At 39.8% G+C, this 21,676-nt stretch overlaps 1 protein-coding gene across 5 annotated transcripts in view; it reads left to right on the top strand.

Annotated features, from left to right (window-relative positions):
* Positions 1 to 21,676, top strand: part of LOC128686593 (peptidyl-prolyl cis-trans isomerase H) — an 80,900-nt gene that overhangs the window by 12,895 nt on the left and 46,329 nt on the right. For all 5 annotated transcript variants that reach the window (XM_070084288.1, XM_070084287.1, XM_070084290.1 and 2 more), the window contains exon 2: positions 13,456 to 13,632. In XM_070084288.1, the coding sequence (XP_069940389.1) occupies positions 13,456 to 13,632 (177 nt within the window). The remainder of the gene's footprint in view (positions 1 to 13,455; positions 13,633 to 21,676) is intronic.

A 21,676-nucleotide genomic window follows, 5' to 3' on the forward strand; every position in this document is an offset into this window, starting at 1 on the left:
TAAATTTTTTTTTTTTTTTTTCAAAATATTCAGGGCACTGGGGGAGAGAACATACATACACGTATACGTTTGGACCGTATAGGGGTTAAGAAGCATAGTGGCATACACAATGTTGTAAGGCATGGTGAGGCTGCAAGTTCTGACAAGTGTGTGTCTGAAGCATTTGTTGATGAATTCAAGGGGTATGTAGAGGCTGAAGGATTCCTCCCCAACTAGTGTTCACTTGTGATGAAACAGGCTTCTTTTGGAAGAAAATGCCAAAAAGGACCTACATCACACAGGAGGAAAAGGCACTGCCAGGACACAAGCCTATGAAAGACAGGCTTACTTTTTTTTTCTGTGGTGACGCTAGTGGGAATTTCAAAGTGAAGCCTTTACTAGTGTATCACTCCGAAAATCCCAGAGTGTTCAAGAAAAACAATGTCGTCAAGAGTAAACAGCATGTTGTGGAAAGCTAATAATAAGGCATGGGGTCACAAGGCAAATTTTCATTGACCGGATACATGAAGTGTTTGGCCCCAGTATGAAAAAATACCTCCAGGAAAATGATTTGCCACTCAAGTGCCTCCTGGTACTGGACAGTGCTCCTGCTCATCCTTCAATCTTGAAAGATCATTTGTTTAGGGACTTCAATTTTATAACATTGAAGTTCTTGCCTCCTAACAACACTCCTCTCATCCTCTCCATGGGCTGTGTTTCAAAGGTGCTTTGAAGTGACCTCGGACACTGACTTGACCCTAATAGAGTTCTGGAGGAATCACTTCAGTATCCTCCATTGCATAAGCCTTATATGTGTCCTCAACAAGGATTTTAAAGGGTTTGAGGCTGACCCTGATGACCCTACACCTGTTGTGGAATCTATTGTGTCTTTGGGGAAGTCCATGGGGTTGGATGTGAGCGGCCAGGATGTGGAAGAGTTGGTGGAGGACCACAGGGAAGAGCTAACCACTGAAGAGCTGCAAGACCTTCAACTGGAACAGCAACAGACCACAGCTGAAGAAATTGCTTCAGAGGAGGAAAAGAGAGGGGAGAATGTGCCTTCTTCAGTGATGAAGGACATGTGTGCAAAGCAGTGAGTTGCAAAGTTTCATGGAAAAATATCACCCTGACCAGGCTGAAACAGGCCATATCTGCAACATGTTCAGTGACAAAACTTTGTCCCACTTCAGGCAAATCTTAGAGACACCAGAAATAGAGCTCTTGGGACAGTTTTTTTGTGCAACAGGGGTGCAGTGACTCAAGCTGGTCTTAGTGGCAGTAAAAAACAAAGAAGGGATGTAACCCCAGAGAGGGCTTTGATACCTAAAGTCTTTATGGAGGGGGATTCCCCTTCCAAACAATAATAAGTCCTCCCTCTCTCTTCCCTGTCTTCCATAAGCCAACAAGAGTCTTCAATAATGGTATGTAATAGTGATGTAAATGTCCATTTATTTATTTTATTTAGTTCTCATTGTTTTGTGCATGTAAAACAATAGTTAATCTTTAAAAAATGTATTTTTTGTTAATATTTTTGGGTGTCTGGAAGGGGTATTATTTATTTTTTTTATCATCACACTGGCCAATTCCCACCAAGGCAGGGTGGCCCGAAAAAGAAAAACTATCACCATCATTCACTCCATCACTGTCTTGCCAGAAGGGTGCTTTACACTACAGTTTTTAAACTGCAACATTAACACCCCTCCTTCAGAGTGCAGGCACTGTACTTCCCATCTCCAGGACTCAAGTCCGGTCTGCCGGTTTCCCTGAACCCCTTCATGAATGTTACTTTGCTCACACTCCAACAGCACATCAAGTATTAAAAACCATTTGTCTCCATTCACTCCTATCAAACACGCTCACGCATGCCTGCTGGAAGTCCAAGCCCCTCGCACACAAAACCTCCTTTACCCCCTCCCTCCAACCTTTCCTAGGCCGACCCCTACCCTTCCTTCCTTCCACTACAGACTGATACACTCTTGAAGTCACTCTGTTTCGCTCCATTCTCTCTACATGTCCGAACCACCTCAACACCCCTTCCTCAGCCCTCTGGACAACAGTTTTGGTAATCTCGCACCTCCTCCTAACTTCCAAACTACGAAATCTCTGCATTTTATTCACACCACACATTGCCCTCAGACATGACATCTCCACTGCCTCCAGCCTTCTCCTCACTGCAACATTCATCACCCATGCTTCACACCCATATAAGAGCGTTGGTAAAACTATACTCTCATACATTCCCCTCTTTGCCTCCAAGGACAAAGTTCTTTGTCTCCACAGACTCCTAAGTGCATCACTCACCCTTTTCCCCTCATCAATTCTATGATTCACCTCATCTTTCATAGACCCATCCGCTGACACGTCCACTCCCAAATACGTATCTGAATACATTCACCTCCTCCATACTCTCTCCCTCCAATCTGATATCCAATCTTTCATCACCTAATCTTTTTGTTATCCTCATAACCTTACTCTTTCCTGTATTCACTTTTAATTTTCTTCTTTTGCACACCCTACCAAATTCATCCACCAATCTCTGCAACTTCTCTTCAGAATCTCCCAAGAGCACAGTGTCATCAGCAAAGAGCAACTGTGACAACTCCCACTTTATGTGTGATTCTTTATCTTTTAACTCCACGCCTCTTGCCAAGACCCTCGCATTTACTTCTCTTACAACCCCATCTGTAAATATATTAAACAACCACAGTGACATCACACATCCTTGTCTAAGGCCTACTTTTACTGGGAAATAATTTCCCTCTTTCCTACATACTCTAACTTGAGCCTCACTATCCTCGTAAAAACTCTTCACTGTTTTCAGTAACCTACCTCCTACACCATACACCTGCAACATCTGCCACATTGCCCCCCTATCCACCCTGTCATACACCTTTTCCAAATCCATAAATGCCACAAAGACCTCTTTAACCTTATCTAAATACTGTTCACTTAAATGTTTCACTGTAAACACCTGGTCCACACACCCCCTACCTTTCCTAAAGCCTCCTTGTTCATCTGCTATCCTATTCTCTGTCTTACTCTTAATTCTTTCAATAAACTCTACCATACACTTTACCAGGTATACTCAACAGACTTATCCCCCTATAATTTTTGCACTCTCTTTTGTCCCCTTCGCCTTTATACAAAGGAACTATGCATGCTCTCTGCCAATCTCTAGGTACCTTACCCTCTTCCATACATTTATTAAATAATTGCACCAACCACTCCAAAACTATATCCCCACCTGCTTTTAACATTTCTATCTTTATCCCATCAATCCCGGCTGCCTTACCCCCTTTCATTTTACCTACTGCCTCACGAACTTCCCCCACACTCACAACTGGCTCTTCCTCACTCCTACAAGATGTTATTCCTCCTTGCCCTATACACGAAATCACAGCTTCCCTATCTTCATCAACATTAATTCTTATGGGAAATATTATTTCGTTTTCGGCCTTCTCGGATTTCAGCCGACCTTCTGGAATGGATTACGGCCAATAACCAAGGGTCCACTGTACTAGAACCAATTTCTTACAAGTTACTTAATGCCAATACAGTAGGGCCCCACTTATACGGCAGATTAGGTTCCAGGCTACTGCCATAAAGCGGAAATCGCCGTGAAGTGGAACACTCCTTTTTTCCCCATATAAAAGCATATAAATACTAGATAACAAATTTACACTAACATGTATTAAGTTAGCAATAGAACTAGGCATTAAAAACAATAAAAAAGTAAAATACACATATAGTACACTCATTACTTACCTTACAATATTTGTAGTCTTAATCTAAGGTAAGATGAGTAGTACATGTATTTATTGTAAGAAATCAAGTGTCGTATGTATGGTAGCCAGCCAGGCCAACCCACCCACACATAATATTCTGTAACATTTAAGCATCCTAGAGCAATAAAATGCATATACAGTTCACTCATTACTTACCTTAAAATATTTGTAGTCTTAATGTAGGGTCAGGGGTGAGTAAATGAGATAAAACGAATAAATGAGAGAGAGAGAATGAGTACATGAGAGAGGACAGGTGCAGAGTTATGTAAACAAACCAGGCGAACGCAAGTTTTGTAAACAAACAAAGTGTACACGTCTGGTTTGTGTACAAGTAGTCTCTACATTGATACAGTAGAATAAATAAAGAAGAAAGCTTCCATTCTCATGTAACACCATTTTTAGAAGAAATGACGCTCTGGGTGAAGGCCATGGAAATAAGTCATTCTGTCTTGACTTTTTTGGGTTATCCTAGGTTCTCTACACATATGCTGTTATGTATGATAATCTATGTAACTGTATTTGTGTATACCTGAATAAACTTACTTACATACGAAAGGAATAATTTTCTACAGTTAACCCCAGTAACACATTTTCTCTTATGCTGGACTAGAGAAAATATTATTCTTGCCGTCACTCATACAAGCCTGGCTACCACATCTCGTATTCATGTTTATTTATTCTACTGTGGGGTGTATTTATCATCTTTATATGTTATGTATTGTGTTTATTATATAATTTTGAAAAAATATCATTGATGGATTAATGAAAATATGTATATTAACGTAATACACCTACCATCCGACTTACGACCAAGTTTGGTTCCGAGAAACCGGTCGTAAGTCGAAATGGTCGTAAGTCGAACTTTACTACTGAATATCAACAAAACATTTTTGTAATGACTTTATTTTATTGTTTTATTTTGGTATTTCACGTTTTACTTTACTTTTTATGCTGTTAGTACTGTATTTTATACTGTAAGGTTTAGGAAAAACACTTTGTACAACACAAATAGTTGTTTATTTCCCAGAAATTTGGCATAAAAATCACGGTCGTAAGTCGAGTGGTCGTAAGTCGAGCAGGTCGTAAGTCGGATGGTAGGTGTATACGACATTTAACGAGACTCGGTGATTATAATTATTATTATTATTATTATTATTATCATCACTATCATCATCATTACTAATATGGTGTCTCGAGACATAAGACACTCTTATTGATTTTAATACGTACCTGCACGCCAGCACAGTGTGTAAGTTTATTTAGGTACAGGTATACATAAGTATAAATATCAGAGTACATTGGGCCCCCGCATAACGTTGGCATCACATAACGTTAAATCCGCGTAGCGATACATTTTATCTCTAAAATTTGGCCTCGCATAGCACTAAAAAACTCGCTCAACGTGATTCGTTCGAGATGCGTCTATGTGCTGCCTGAGCCAGCCTCACTTGTTCCACCGGTGGCATTGTTTACAAGCCAGCCTCCGCGGTAACATCCAAGCATACAATCAGAACATTTCGTATTATTACAGCGTTTTTAGTGATTTCACCTGCAAAATAAGTGACCATGGGCCCCAAGAAAGCTTCTAGTGCCAACCCTACAGGAATAAGGGTGAGAATTACTATGGAGATGAAGAAAGAGATCATTGCTAAGTATGAAAGTGGAGTGCGTGTCTCCGAGCTGGCCAGGTTGTATAGTAAACCCCAATCGACCATCGCTACTATTGTGCCCAAGAAAACGGCAATCAAGGAAGCTGTTCTTGCCAAAGGTGCAACTTTGTTTTCGAAACAGAGATCGCAAGTGATAGAAGATGTTGAGAGACTGTTATTGGTGTGGATAAACGAAAAACAGATAGCAGGAGATAGCATCTCTCAAGCGATCATAAGTGAAAAGGCTAGGAAGTTGCATGAGGATTTAATTAGAAAAATGCCTGCAACTAGTGATGATGTGAGTGAATTTAAGGCCAGCAAAGGTTGGTTTGAGAGATTTAAGAAGCGTAGTGGCATACATAGTGTGATAAGGCATGGTGAGGCTGCCCAGTTCGGACCACAAAGCAGCTGAAAAATATGTGCAGGAATTCAAAGAGTACATAGACAGTGAAAGACTGAAACCTGAACAAGTGTTTGATTGTGACGAAACAGGCCTGTTTTGGAAGAAAATGCCAAGCAGGACCTACATTACTGAGGAGGAAAAGGCACTCCCAGGACATAAGCCTATGAAAGACAGGCTTACTCTGTTAATGTGTGCCAATGCTAGTGGTGATTGCAAAGTGAAGCCTTTATTAGTGTATCACTCTGAAACTCCCAGAGCGTTCAGGCAAAAGAATATCCTCAAGGCTAATTTGTGTGTGCTGTGGAGGGCAAACAGTAAGGCATGGGTCACTAGGGACTTTTTCTATGACTGGTTACACCAAGCATTTGCCCCCAATGTGAAAAATTACCTAAATGAAAAGAAATTAGACCTTAAGTGCCTCCTGGTCATCCTACAGACTTGGCAGAGCGACTTTGTGGGGACATGAGCTTCATTAAGGTCAAGTTTTTACCTCCTAATACCACTCCTCTCCTGCATCCCATGGACCAGCAGGTTATTGCAAACTTCAAAAAACTGTACACAAAAGCTCTGTTTGAAAGGTGCTTTGTAGTGACCTCAGAAACTCAATTGACTCTAAGAGAGTTTTGGAGAGATCACTTTAATATCCTCAATTGTGTAAACCTTATAGGTAAGGCTTGGGAGGGAGTGACTAAGAGGACCTTGAACTCTGCTTGGAAGAAACTGTGGCCAGTGTAGACCAAAGAGATTTTGAAGGATTTGAGGCTAACCCTGAGAGGCGTACGCCAGTTGAGAAATCAGTTGTGGCATTGGGGAAGTCCTTGGGGTTGGAGGTTAGTGGGGAGGATGTGGAAGAGTTGGTGGAGGACAATGAAGAACTAACCACTGATGAGCTGCTAGATCATCTTCAACAGCAAGAGGCCAGACCTGAGGAAACTGCTTCAGAGGAGGGGAGAGAGAAATTGAAGAAGTTGCCTACTTCAAAGATTAAGGAAATGTGTGGAATGTGGCTTAAAGTGCAAACCTTTATGGATGAAAATCACCCTCAGACAGCTGTTGCAAGCCGTGTTGGCAACCTGTACACTGACAGTGTTGTGAACCACTTTAGGAAAGTCATAAAGGAACGAGAGGTACAGACCTCTATGGACAGATATGTTGTGCGACAGAAGTCCAGTGACTCTGAAGCTGGTCCTAGTGGCATTAAAAGAAGAAGGGAAGTAACCCCTGAAAAGGGCTTGACACCTCAAGTCCTAATGGAAGGGGATTCCCTTCTAAACACTAAGACCATCAACACTCTCCCCTCCTCCCATCCCATCAATCATCACCAGATCTTCAATAAAGGTAAGTGTCATGTAACTGTGCATGTCTTCTTTAGTTTGTGTGTATTAAAATTAATATTTCATGTGGTAAAAAATTTTTTTTTTCATACTTTTGGGTGTCAGGAACGGATTAATTTGATTTCCATTATTTCTTATGGGGAAAATTAATTCGCATAACGATAATTTCGCCTAACATTGAGCTCTCAGGAACGGATTAATAGCGTTATGCGAGGATCCACTGTATATATAAAATATGAAATAACTTTTAAAAACACTTGAAATTTTGGAGTTTCCAGACATAATGGAGAGACTTAGTGCTTACTGATCTCAAAGAGAATGTAAACAAACCGGGTGGGGCACGGTGACCGTATTAGAAAGTCAGGTGGGGGGAGCCGTATAGAGAGTTTTGGTCATAATTTGAAATGACCGTATTAGCGGAATGCCGTAAAGCAAAACGCTGTAAAGTGGGGCCCTACTGTACTTACATGTAACAAGTTTTCTGTACACAAGTTTAGACTACAGTAGAGTTAATTAAATAATTAATAGGTAGGCAATTTAAGTTAATGTTGTCATTGAAGTAGGGAATTGTTTTTATATAGTATTTTTAACCCTTAAACTGTCCAAACGTAGATCTACATTTTTTCAACATTTGAAAGTATGTAAAAAAAGTAGATCTTTTTTTTATGTTTGAAAATGTGTAAAAAAAACTTTGATCTACATTTTTTTTTGGTTATATTTGAAAATGTGTGAAAAAAAGTAGATATACTTTTGGAGCACTATGCATGTGAACGTAGATCTGCTTGGACAGTTAAGGGTTAATGATCATCAGATGAATTATTACAGCAAATGCAGATGTTGCTTGGCATTGTGTTGGAAACTATTATGAGGTAAGGAGCTTTTTGACTCTTCAAGCAGGTTCTAAATTTTTGGGCCTTTGGTTTTCATAATGTTTATTCAGATTAAGTCGTACATGTGGAATATCAAGGAGGTTCTGTATTTTTTTTTTATTATTATGTCTGTGTTCTTTTGCAGCCTTCCAGGAATTATTTAAGTTCAGGGTGTAACTGGATTTATTACTGTGTTCATGTAAGCAATTCATTGCTACTGTAGCCTGCTTAGCTAACGGTCAAGTTTAATGTTTATTTTTATTTTTTCAACAAGTCGGCCATCTCTCACCAAGGCAGGGTGACCCAAAAAGAAAGAAAATCCCCAAAAAGAAAATACTTTTATCATCATTCAACACTTTCATCTCACTCATACATAATCATTGTCTTCGCAGAGGTGCTCAGATACGACAGTTTAGAAGTCCCTCCAAACTGTCAATATCCCAGACCCCTCCTTTAAAGTGCAGGCATTGTACGTACTTCCCATTTCCAGGACTAAATCTCTAATAACCGGTTTCCCTGAATCCCTTCACTAAACATTACCCTACTCACACTCCCAAAAACCATTCGTCTCCATTTACTCCTATCTAACGCACTTACACGCACTTGCTGGAAGTCCAAGCCCCTCGCCCACAAAACCTCCTTTACCCCCTCCCTCCAACCTTTTCGAGGATGACCCCTACCCCTCCTTCCTTTCCCTACAGATTTATATGCTCTCCAAGTCATTCTACTTTGATCCATTCTCTCTAAATGACCAAACCACCTCAACAACCCCTCTTCAGCCATCTGACTAATCCTTTTAGTTACTCCATATCTCCTAATTTCCACACTCCAAATTCTCTGCATAATATTTACACCACACATTGCCCTTAGACAGGACATCTCCACTGCCTCCAACCACCTCCTCGCTGCAGCATTTACAACCCAAGCTTCACACCCATATAAGAGTGTTGGTACCATTATACTTTCATACATTCCCTTCTTTGCCTCCATAGATAACATTTTTTGTCTCCGCAGATACCTCAACGCACCACTCACCTTTTTTCCTTCATCAGTTCTATGGTTAACCTCATCCCTCATAAACCCATCCGCTGACAAGTCAACTCCCAAATATCTGAAAACATTCACTTCTTCCATACTCCCTCTCTCCAATATGATATCCATTTTTTCTTTAAATAATTTGATACCCTCATCACCTTACTCTTATCTATGTTCACTTTCAACTTTCTACCTTTACGCACCCTCCCAAACTCATCTACTAACCTTTGCAACTTTATTTTTGTTTATTTTTGTGAGTATAATAATTAGCTTCCTGCAGTTGATTCTGGTGGTCACTGCAACTATGGCTTGATCCCAGACCAGGCCTCCTGGGGGCCTGGTACCATTAAGATTGGAGATCCTTGTTCCTTGGGGTAAAAGCTCCAATAATTATCTTAAAAGATGGCTTCCAAACTAGTCAGAACTCAAGACCCAAGTGCTGCTCTTTTTATGGGGTTGGTTACATTTTTTTTATGCCAAGGTTGGCCACTATACGTAATTTACATTATGTAATCAAAATGGTGTCCATTGAAGAAACAAACTTTTGAAATCACTGACATCTGAGAGTTATTAAGGTGGTAGGTTCAGCAGTTTGTTAAAATATAACTGTAAGTTATAGGTTGGTAGACAGCAACCACCCAGGGAAGTACTACCGTCCTGCCAGATGACTTTGAAACAGAAACCTGTAACTGTTTTGCATGATGGTAGGATTGCTGGTGTCTTTTTCTGTCTCATAAACACGCTAGATAACAGGGATATCTTGCTACTCCAACTTACACTTTGGTCACACTTCACAGACATGCACATGCATATATATATACATACATCTAGGTTTTTCTCCTTTTTCTACATAGCTCTTGTTCTTCTTTATTTCTTCTATTGTCCATGGGGAAGTGGAAAAGAATCTTTCCTCCGTAAGCCATGCATGTCATATGAGGCGACTAAAATGCCGGGAGCAATGGGCTAGTAACCCCTTCTCCTGTAGACATTTACTAAAAAAGAGAAGAAGAAAAACTTTATAAAACTGGGATGCTTGAATGTGCGTGGATGTAGTGCAGATGACAAGAAACAGATTATTGCTGATGTTATGAATGAAAAGAAGTTGGATGTCCTGGCCCTAAGCGAAACAAAGCTGAAGGGGGTAGGGGAGTTTCGGTGGGGGGAAATAAATGGGATTAAATCTGGAGTATCTGAGAGAGTTAGAGCAAAGGAAGGGGTAGCAGTAATGTTGAATGATCAGTTATGGAAGGAGAAAAGAGAATATGAATGTGTAAATGCAAGAATTATGTGGATTAAAGTAAAGGTTGGATACGAGAAGTGGGTCATAATAAGCGTGTATGCACCTGGAGAAGAGAGGAATGCAGAGGAGAGAGAGAGATTTTGGGAGATGTTAAGTGAATGTATAGGAGCCTTTGAACCAAGTGAGAGAGTAATTGTGGTAGGGGACCTGAATGCTAAAGTAGGAGAAACTTTTAGAGAGGGTGTGGTAGGTAAGTTTGGGGTGCCAGGTGTAAATGATAATGGGAGCCCTTTGATTGAACTTTGTATAGAAAGGGGTTTAGTTATAGGTAATACATATTTTAAGAAAAAGAGGATAAATAAGTATACAAGATATGATGTAGGGCGAAATGACAGTAGTTTGTTGGATTATGTATTGGTAGATAAAAGACTGTTGAGTAGACTTTAGGATGTACATGTTTATAGAGGGGCCACAGATATATCAGATCACTTTCTAGTTGTAGCTACACTGAGAGTAAAAGGTAGATGGGATACAAGGAGAATAGAAGCATCAGGGAAGAGAGAGATGAAGGTTTATAAACTGAAAGAGGAGGCAGTTAGGGAAAGATATAAACAGCTATTAGAGGATAGATGGGCTAATGAGAGCATAGGCAATGGGGCCGAAGAGGTATGGGGTAGGTTTAAAAATGTAGTGTTAGAGTGTTCAGCAGAAGTTTGTGGTTACAGGAAAGTGGGTGCGGGAGGGAAGAGGAGCGATTGGTGGAATGATGATATAAAGAGAGTAGTAAGGGAGAAAAAGTTAGCATATGAGAAGTTTTTACAAAGTAGAAGTGATGCAAGGAGGGAAGAGTATATGGAGAAAAAGAGAGAGGTTAAGAGAGTGGTGAAGCAATGTAAAAAGAGAGCAAATGAGAGAGTGGGTGAGATGTTATCAACAAATTTTGTTGAAAATAAGAAAAAGTTTTGGAGTGAGATTAACAAGTTAAGGAAGCCTAGAGAACAAATGGATTTGTCAGTTAAAAATAGGAGAGGAGAGTTATTAAATGGAGAGTTAGAGGTATTGGGAAGATGGAGGGAATATTTTGAGGAATTGTTAAATGTTGATGAAGATAGGGAAGCTGTGATTTCGTGTATAGGGCAAGGAGGAATAACATCTTGTAGGAGTGAGGAAGAGCCAGTTGTGAGTGTGGGGGAAGTTCGTGAGGCAGTAGGTAAAATGAAAGGGGGTAAGGCAGCCGGGATTGATGGGATAAAGATAGAAATGTTAAAAGCAGGTGGGGATATAGTTTTGGAGTGGTTGGTGCAATTATTTAATAAATGTATGGAAGAGGGTAAGGTACCTAGGGATTGGCAGAGAGCATGCATAGTTCCTTTGTATAAAGGCAAAGGGGACAAAAGAGAGTGCAAAAATTATAGGGGGATAAGTCTGTTGAGTATACCTGGTAAAGTGTATGGTAGAGTTATTATTGAAAGAATTAAAAGTAAGATGGAGAATAGGATAGCAGATGAACAAGGAGGCTTTAGGAAAGGTAGGGGGTGTGTGGACCAGGTGTTTACAGTGAAACATATAAGTGAACAGTATTTAGATAAGGCTAAAGAGGTCTTTGTGGCATTTATGGATTTGGAAAAGGCGTATGACAGGGTGGATAGGGTTGCAGTGTGGCAGATGTTGCAGGTGTATGGTGTAGGAGGTAGGTTACTGAAAGCAGTGAAGAGTTTTTACGAGGATAGTGAGGCTCAAGTTAGAGTACATAGGAAAGAGGGAAATTATTTCCCAGTAAAAGTAGGCCTTAGACAAGGATGTGTGATGTCACCGTGGTTGTTTAATATATTTATAGATGGGGTTGTAAGAGAAGTAAATGCGAGGGTCTTGGCAAGAGGCGTGGAGTTAAAAGATAAAGAATCACACACAAAGTGGGAGTTGTCACAGCTGCTCTTTGCTGATGACACTGTGCTCTTGGGAGATTCTGAAGAGAAGTTGCAGAGATTGGTGGATGAATTTGGTAGGGTGTGCAAAAGAAGAAAATTAAAGGTGAATACAGGAAAGAGTAAGGTTATGAGGATAACAAAAAGATTAGGTGATGAAAGATTGAATATCAGATTGGAGGGAGAGAGTATGGAGGAGGTGAACGTATTCAGATATTTGGGAGTGGACATGTCAGCGGATGGGTCTATGAAAGATGAGGTGAATCATAGAATTGATGAGGGGAAAAGGGTGAGTGGTGCACTTAGGAGTCTGTGGAGACAAAGAACTTTGTCCTTGGAGGCAAAGAGGGGAATGTATGAGAGTATAGTTTTACCAACACTCTTATATGGGTGTGAAGCATGGGTGATGAATGTTGCAGCGAGGAGAAGGCTGGAGGCAGTGGAGATGTCATGTCTGAGGGCAATGTGTGGTGTGAATATAATGCAGAGAATTCGTAGTTTGGAAGTTAGGAGGAGGTGCGGGATTACCAAAACTGTTGTCCAGAGGGCTGAGGAAGGGTTGTTGAGGTGGTTCGGACATGTAGAGAGAATGGAGCGAAACAGAATGACTTCAAGAGTGTATCAGTCTGTAGTGGAAGGAAGGCGGGGTAGGGGTCGGCCTAGGAAAGGTTGGAGGGAGGGGTTAAAGGAGGTTTTGTGTGCGAGGGGCTTGGACTTCCAGCAGGCGTGCGTGAGCGTGTTTGATAGGAGTGAATGGAGACGAATGGTTTTTTAATACTTGACGTGCTGTTGGAGTGTGAGCAAAGTAACATTTATGAAGGGGTTCAGGGAAACCGGCAGACCGGACTTGAGTCCTGGAGATGGGAAGTACAGTGCCTGCACTCTGAAGGAGGGGTGTTAATGTTGCAGTTTAAAAACTGTAGTGTAAAGCACCCTTCTGGCAAGACAGTGATGGAGTGAATGATGGTGAAAGTTTTTCTTTTTCGGGCCACCCTGCCTTGGTGGGAATCGGCCAGTGTGATAATAAAAAATATAATAAGTTATAAAACAACATAATTTAGGTTTTGAGTTAGATTAGGTTAGTGCTTGCTGATCATTTTACAAAATTTATACATGGGGAAATTCTTCACCGGTAGGAAAAGTTTGGACCACACTGATTGTTTGATATCTTTGGGAAAATCAGCGTGATCACTTTCAATCCTCAGAATTTATATTAAATTTTAAAATAAATTTCAGGAAATTGGACGTATGATTATGGAATTATATGCAGATGTGTGTCCCAAGACAAGTGAAAACTTTCGTCAGTTTTGCACAGGAGAATATCGCAAGGATGGAGTGCCAATGGGATACAAGGGGGCCTGTTTCCATCGTGTCATCAAAGATTTCATGATTCAAGGAGGTGACTTTGTTAGAGTATGTTTTATCCCATATTTAATCAAATATAATTTGTAAATATTTTCATTTATAGTCACTAATTTGAACTGAAAATTTTTCATTAATTTTTGTAAGAGTTAATGTAAATATTTTTGTTTGCTTTATTTCATTTTATATGAAATAATAATGTATTTTAGCTAGGGTGTCAAGTATTCTATTTTTCTGTTTATTAAGGTCCCTTATTTTCTCCTATAATTTTCCCAAGCTCCTATACATTCCTGTCTTTTGAGTTTCTTTTTATTCCAGAGGTAATGGGATAATTGCTAAGCAGATGTAGTTTGTGAAAGAATAGGTCAGTTGCTGCTTTTCACTACACTTTAATACAAAAACCAGGTGGTAAAACATGCCGCCGCCTCACGCCTTTTATGTGTTGACTTGAACAGATAGAAACTCGGCCCCTTGGTGCTGCAAAGAAAAAAGATGAACATCATGGATTCTGTTGATTTTGTGACACAAATAAAAATTTGTGACAGTGCAGGAAAGGTACCCCTCCAGCATGCCAAGAAAGACAAACACAGATAAATCGCCAAGTATGTATATGAATGACAAATGTCAAACTAAGCTGTTTGCTTCAGAGAGCAACACTTCATCTACAGAAACTTCTTCACAATTGATGACCAGCAGTAGTGAAAAAAATTCTCTCAACCATTAACGACAATGATGCTTTTATCACTGCCCAGATTATTTAGTTAGCTAAAGTAGCTCTGTCAAACTATCAGGCACAGCTTCTGTTCTCTTGATCACATTTATTTATTTATTTATTTATTATTAATTTGGACATGACACATAGATGTACAAAGAAATACAGTGGTTAAGTGTACATGCCAAAGGCCCCTTGTATGCAGAGCATTATGGGCAGGCTTAAAATTAACTTAAGATTAACTAAGCAATGATATATTCAGTGGTAAAAATTACAGTAAACAAATAACAATTAAGCACAAATGAGTATTTCAAAGACAGATCATATGGTCATTTGATGAGTTACTGTGCATTCAAGAGAATGGAATATTCTAGTAGGTAATGTAATTAAAAAAAAACAAAGTTTGATAGGGTCACAAGTTATAATTTATGAGATACAGTTATGCAGTATTTATTTAGTTGTGGGTGAGTAAGTGGTTTTTAAGAAGAGACTTGAATTTATAAACAGACAGTGTTTCTTTTATGTTCACAGGTAATGAATTCCAGATTTTTGGGCCTTTTATGTGCATTGAGTTTTTGCATAGTGTGAGATGGACACAAGGAACATCAAAGAGTGATCTGTGCCTTGTGTTATGGTCATGTGTTCTGTTGAGGTTGGTAAGGAGACGTTTGAGGGGAGGGTTTATATCCGAGTTAAGTGTTCTATGTACTATGTAGTAGGTACAATAATAAGTATGGATGTTTTGTAAGGTGAGTAGGTTTAGAGTTTTGAATATTGGTGGAGTGTGCTGCCTGTAGTGGGAATTTGTTATCATTCTGATTGCAGCCTTTTGTTGGATAATTAATGGTCTGAAATGGTTTATTGTTGTTGAGCTCCATGCACAAATTCCATAGGTAAGATAGGGGTAAATGAGTGAGTGATAAAGGGCCAGGAGGGCTGACTGTGGAACAATTCCTAAGAATTTTCCCTCTGTGAGCTTTGTGATAGGTGATCCGTTTATCATTATGTTAAGAGGGACATCTGTAGCTATGTTTCCAAACTGAATGAAGTAGGTTTTGTCAGTGTTGAGAGTAAGTTTGTTAGTCATCATCCAGGTGGATATTCTCTGTAATTCGGTATTTACAGTATTGGCTAGCATGACTGGGCTTGGGTGAGAGAAGACGTATGTAGTGTCATCTGCAAATAGTGTGGGTTTGAGTAGTTGCGATGCATTTGGTAAGTCATTTATGTAAATGAGAAAGAGAAGAAGGCCAAGGACACTTCCCTGTGGGACACCAACTGTAATTGGCTGTGTGGAAGAGTTTGTTCCATTTGTGTACACATACAGTGGACCCCCGCTTAACGATCACCTCCCAATGCGACCAATTATGCAAGTGTATTTATGTAAGTGCGTTTGTACATGTATGTTTGGGGGTCTGAAATGGACTAATCTACTTCACAATATTCCTTATGGGAACAAATTCGGTCAGTACTGGCACCTGAACACACTTCTGGAATGAAAAAATATCGTTAACCGGGGGTCCACTGTATTGGCTTTGTTGCTGAGGTATGACTTTAGGTAGTTGAGGGAGTGCCCTCTTGTACCATAGTGTGACAATTTTATGTGGAGCAAATCATGGTCAACTGTATCAAAAGCTTTACGTGTATCAGAAACCTTCCCTATGAGGATAGACTAAGGGCCCTGAATCTGCACTCTCTAGAAAGACGTAGAATTAGGGGGGATATGATTGAGGTGTATAAATGGAAGACAGGAATAAATAAAGGGGATGTAAATAGTGTGCTGAAAATATCTAGCCTAGACAGGACTCGCAGCAATGGTTTTAAGTTGGAAAAATTCAGATTCAGGAAGGATATAGGAAAGTACTGGTTTGGTAATAGAGTTGTGGATGAGTGGAACAAACTCCCGAGTACAGTTATAGAGGCCACAACGTTGTGTAGCTTTAAAAATAGGTTGGATAAATACATGAGTGGATGTGGGTGGGTGTGAGTTGGACCTAATAGCTTGTGCTACCAGGTCGGTTGCCGTGTTCCTCCCTTAAGTCAATGTGACCTGACCTGACTAGGTTGGGTGCATTGGCTTAAGCCGGTAGGAGACTTGGACCTGCCTCGCATGGGCCAGTAGGCCTTCTGCAGTGTTCCTTCGTTCTTATGTTCTTATGTAAATCAATGAAGATCCCCAGTGGGACTTCTTTTTTCTCAAGTGCAGTGTATATTTGTGTAAGCATGTGTATAATAGCATCATTCGTATTTTTATTAGGCCTGAACCCAAACTGACAGGGGTTGAGTATGTTGTGGGAGATGAGGTAGGAATAGATTCGCTTATGAATTAATTTTCCAAAGATATTAGAGAGAGGGTGTAAGTTGGATATTGGTCTATAGTTATTCACGCCTGTTTGGTCTACTCCTTTATGTATCGGGGTGACCCTCGTTATTTTGAGAACTATAGGGAAGGTAGAGGATTCGATGGATTTGTTAAAGAGTGTTGCAATGATTGGTGACAGCATTTACCTGGGGATCAACGCCCCCACGGCCCGGTCCACGACCAGGCCTGCCTGTGGATCAGGGCCTGATCAACGAGGCTGTTACTGCTGGCTGCACGCAATCCAATGTACGAACCACAGTCCGGCTGATCTGGCACCGTCTTTAGGTATCTGTCCAGCTCCCTCTTGAAGACAACCAGGGGTCTTCCCGTAATGCCCCTTATTGCTGGTGGGAGGCTGTTGAACAGTCTTGGGCAGTTTTTTTTGTATATAAAGGGTGGTAAGGTATTAAATCTCCTGTCTTGTTTTTTTAGTGTGTTGATAATAAAGGAGACTTCTGTTGGGTCAGTCAGAGCTAGGAACAGTGTGTTCGGGTTGTTGCCAGTGAGGTAGTCATTGGGTGGGGTATTTGAGCTTGGGATTTTATCGGCAAGGTTTTTTTCCTATGGTGGAGAAGAAAACATTGAGTCTGTTTGCTGTTTCAGTTGGTGAGAGTTGGGTTTCATCTGGTTTTATTAGTTCAGTTGTGCTATTTCCTGATATCTTTTTTGTTCCTAGAGTTTCTGATAGGGTTTTCCAGTTCTTATTTATATCACCTTTTAAGTTGGATAATCTGTTCTCATAATACAATTTTTAGCCCTTCTTATCAGGCTGGTTAGGATTGATGAGTGATGTTTTGTTTGGTCTCTGGTTATGTGACCCATTCTGTACTGTTTTTCGTATAGGTGCTTTGTATTTATGGATTTGAGGATGCTGGGTGTTAGCCAGGGACTGTTCAGTCTCTTAGCTGTGATCTGTTTAGTTTTTTAGGGCAGTGCTTGTTATAGAGGTATTGGGTCTTTTTTAGAAAATTATTAATACATTCGTCAGTATCTGTATAGATTTCTAGCTCAGTATGCCAGTCGATGTTTGTCATAGCTGTTGTGAGGTTATTAATGGCTACCTCATTATGAAGTCTGAAAGTGACTTTAATAGTGTCTTGGGGTAATTTACCTAGATTAGTTATGAGAAAGGTAGGGTAGTGGTCTGTGGTATTATCTGTGATTATGCTTGATTTTAAAGGGGATATGGTGTTGGTCCAGATGTGGTCTAGTAGGGAAACACTAGTCTCTGTAACTCTTGTAGGTTTTGTTACTGTTGGTAGCAACAAGCAGTTACTCATAGTGTTTGTGAATTCAGTAACGTGTGGGTCCTGGTCTTGCAGGAGATTTATATTGAAGTCACCTGAGAGTAGTAAGTGATCTTTATTCATGTGTGCATCAGTTATCATACTTCCTAGGTTTTCACTAAAACATCTAATGTTTGACTGTGGTACTCTGTAGATGTTTATCACTGTCCAAAATTTAATCTGTTAAATAAGTATGTACTTCCTATTTGAATAAGGATGGCTTTCAGCCTTTCACTAGAATACTGGTAGATCACACTTGAACATCAAGGCTGTTATTCAGTTTTCATTTTGATGGAGCTATCACTTCTGAGATCAAGAGGCAGATGGATATAACTATCAGAAATTGGGCACCAATGTACAGTGAAGTGTGGGCAGCATATTACACGTCACTGTTGCTTGGCTATGCTGAAGGAAAGAAGGTTGTTTCAACAATAATACTGACTCCAGTTTATTGAAGTTCACTTGCCTATTGAGAAACTGTGCATCTTATTATGAGATAGGACAAATGTGAATAAAACTATTTTTCACATGTTAGGACAATTAATCAAAGAAGACCATACTGAATTCCCTGGCTTTGTGAATCTGGGCGGCTGCAGCATATACACTGTGCACAGTGGATTTAGGAAGGGGCTCTAGAATCTTCCAGCTGATATTAATCAGCTGTGCTTGGATATTGATGCACTCTTGAAACTTAGTGCAGGAGCAAGAAATTTCCAGAGGCTAAAGTTTGAAGTTTGCTGGTTAAGTCTTCATCCAGCTAGTTCTAGAAGAACTAGCTGGACAAATGATTCTGAAAAAAATACCCAAACTGCAGCAGAAAGTTTAAAGTATCGTTATGCAGCTACAAAATTGGTTCGTGGTGAGAAAGAGGCTACCAGAATCTAGCTAGACTTCTTGGGAAAACATCCTTCCCATTCTTGAGAAATTTCTCATTTTATTGAACTATACTGTCTCTGTGACATAGTGTCACATTTTCTCATGAAGTTGATGTACAGATATTTGAAGTGTGATACACTGGATGGAAAATATGGCTCTGACTTTTTTTTTTAATTTGTAAAAAATGACTGTCAGCTCCCAGGCAAATTTAGTCCTAGGGAATGTACCAAGATAGGAACTTGACTTGCTGAAGCAAGTTCCTTACTCAGAGGCTGTAACCACAAGTTAATGTCTTGTGTGTTTTTGATCAATGGAAAGCCTCACAGGCAGATTGTGGGGTCTCTGAGGTTGATAAAAATCAAAGGATAGAAGATTACTGGAATGCCATTTTCTTCTTGAAGTCTGTGGTGACACCTACAGATACCCGTTATTTCCATGTTTTGTCAAGACTGGACTCATCTTGGCACACATGAATGCAGAATCAGAATGCAGTCTGTCCATCAGTGCTAGGCTTGTCACTAGATAGTACTTAATAACAGTACTATCACTGGGCTATGTCTTGTAAAGAATTCAGTTTGATACTGTGATTTTGTCAACTGCCAGCCAGAGAGGATAGCTATACAATACAATACAATTTTTATTTCTTTGCAAGTTTACATTGAGATTCTTTAGTTACAGTAATAAGTTGTAGGTAAAGAGAGCCACTGTCATGCCACAGCATTATGGGCAGACTAAATTAATAGCTTACAGACTACTTAAAACTAGAGAAATTGGTCATAGTTTGTTTCAGTTGTATAACTGTTTTTATTTAAAGCAGATAATAAGTTAACTCAAGTTAAAATCTGGGGATATTACATTGGGACAATTTGAAGGTATTTTGTAAGTTGTGTATATCAATAGTAAATATTTAAGTTATATTATTGGAAAATAATATTGAGCATTGGTGATAGTAGTTTACAGCTACAATGTGGTGTAAGGCAGTATAGTTTTGTGCAGGTATTTATACTACAATGTAGTATTAAGTTATGTATGAACTTTGGGTATTTAAATTTTGAAGTGTTAAGATTTAGGTAATTGGGAGATATTAATTTAAGTATTGGGTATTGAATATTTAATTTAGGGACATGAAGGCATCTGTTAGCTCTGAACATGCTATTTATCTAGCTAAGCTCAAGGAGGAGAATATTAAGGAGAAAAGAAAACAGGTGGAAGCAAAGCAAAAGAAAAAAGAATTGGAAAAAGTAATGAAGGAAAAAGAACAGATGGTAGTAAACAAACAATCTTGATCAAAGTAGAGGAAGATCTAATATAGGATGATGATGAACCAGTTGTTGCTATGAAGGTACCTGATGAGCCTTTAAGTGGTGCCACAAAGAAATTACATAGCTCCATCTCTGGTAGCACTTTCGTTAATCAGCAGTGTTTTAACCCTTTGACTGTTTCGGTCGTATATATATGTCTTATGCGCCACTGTTTCGGACGTATTTATACGCATAAATTCTAGCGGCTTCAAATCAAGCGGGAGAAAGCTGGTAGGCGTACATGAGAGAGAATGGGTCTGAGTGGTGGGTGTGCACCCTGTGAAAAAAATCTGGGACTCAGTGATGCATTGTGGGAACACCATCTTGGTAGTCCATTTTCACCATGCCTCGTGGTAAGAAGTACCTCACTCCTTGGTGGATTGGAGGTCTTTTGTTCCCAAGTGATAGCTCTAACAGTGATGGAAGTGTCAGTGAAAGTGAATTCCATGGTTTTCAAGCGGATGTAACCGAAAACAGTGCCAAGGATAATGTAATTAGTGATGAAAACCCAGATGACCCACGACCTGGTGCTGGGCCGACTCGTTCACGTTCACCTGTACCAGGATGAAAGAGGAAACTATTTGCCTGTGTACAAGACTCAGATGTGAGCAGTGAAAGTGATAGTGATAGTGATTTCAAAGCTATTGAAAGCAGTTCTAGTTTTGACATTTTTTTTTTTTTTTTTCAACAAGTTGGCCGTCTCCCACCAAGGCAGGGTGACCCAAAAAAGAAAGAAAATCCCCAAAAAGAAAATACTTTCATCATCATTCAACACTCTCACCACACTCACACATTATTACTGTTTTTGCAGAGGTGCTCAGAATACAACAGTTTAGAAGCATATACGTATAAAGATACACAACATATCCCTCCACACTGCCAATATCCCAAACCCCTCCTTTAAAGTGCAGGCATTGTACTTCCCATTTCCAGGACTCAAGTCCGACTATATGAAAATAACCGGTTTCCCTGAATCCCTTCACTAAATATTACCCTGCTCACACTCCAACAGATCGTCAGGTCTCAAGTACCATTCGTCTCCATTCACTCCTATCTAACACGCTCATGCACACTTGCTGGAAGTCCAAGCCCCTCGCCCACAAAACCTCCTTTACCCCCTCTCTCCAACCCTTTCAAGGACGACCCCTACCCCGCCTTCCTTCCCCTATAGATTTATATGCTTTCCATGTCATTCTACTTTGATCCATTCTCTCTAAATGACCAAATGTTACAATAAATGCAATTCTAAAAGCTTAGAGATCTCCAGTGAATACTAGAAAGGACTGCCCTTCTAGCATCCAGCCTGTTACTGGGTTTTCATAACAAGTAGTCAGTATCCTTGTCCAATTATCCATTAGAATTCAGTATGATTCAATAGTGCTTCAGGATTACAATTGGTAGGCTACTAACTAGAGAAATTAAAATTTAATAAATTTATTAAGTCTAGAGGTATATCAAATTAAAGCAAACACAGTAATCAACAAAATAAGAATAATCACTTCTCTCGTATACAATAGTATTGTGCTGAAAGCACATATCACACTACAGGCAGCACACT

The sequence above is a fragment of the Cherax quadricarinatus genome, chromosome 12 (genome assembly GCF_038502225.1).
Source record: "Cherax quadricarinatus isolate ZL_2023a chromosome 12, ASM3850222v1, whole genome shotgun sequence".
Taxonomy (NCBI): domain Eukaryota; kingdom Metazoa; phylum Arthropoda; class Malacostraca; order Decapoda; family Parastacidae; genus Cherax; species Cherax quadricarinatus.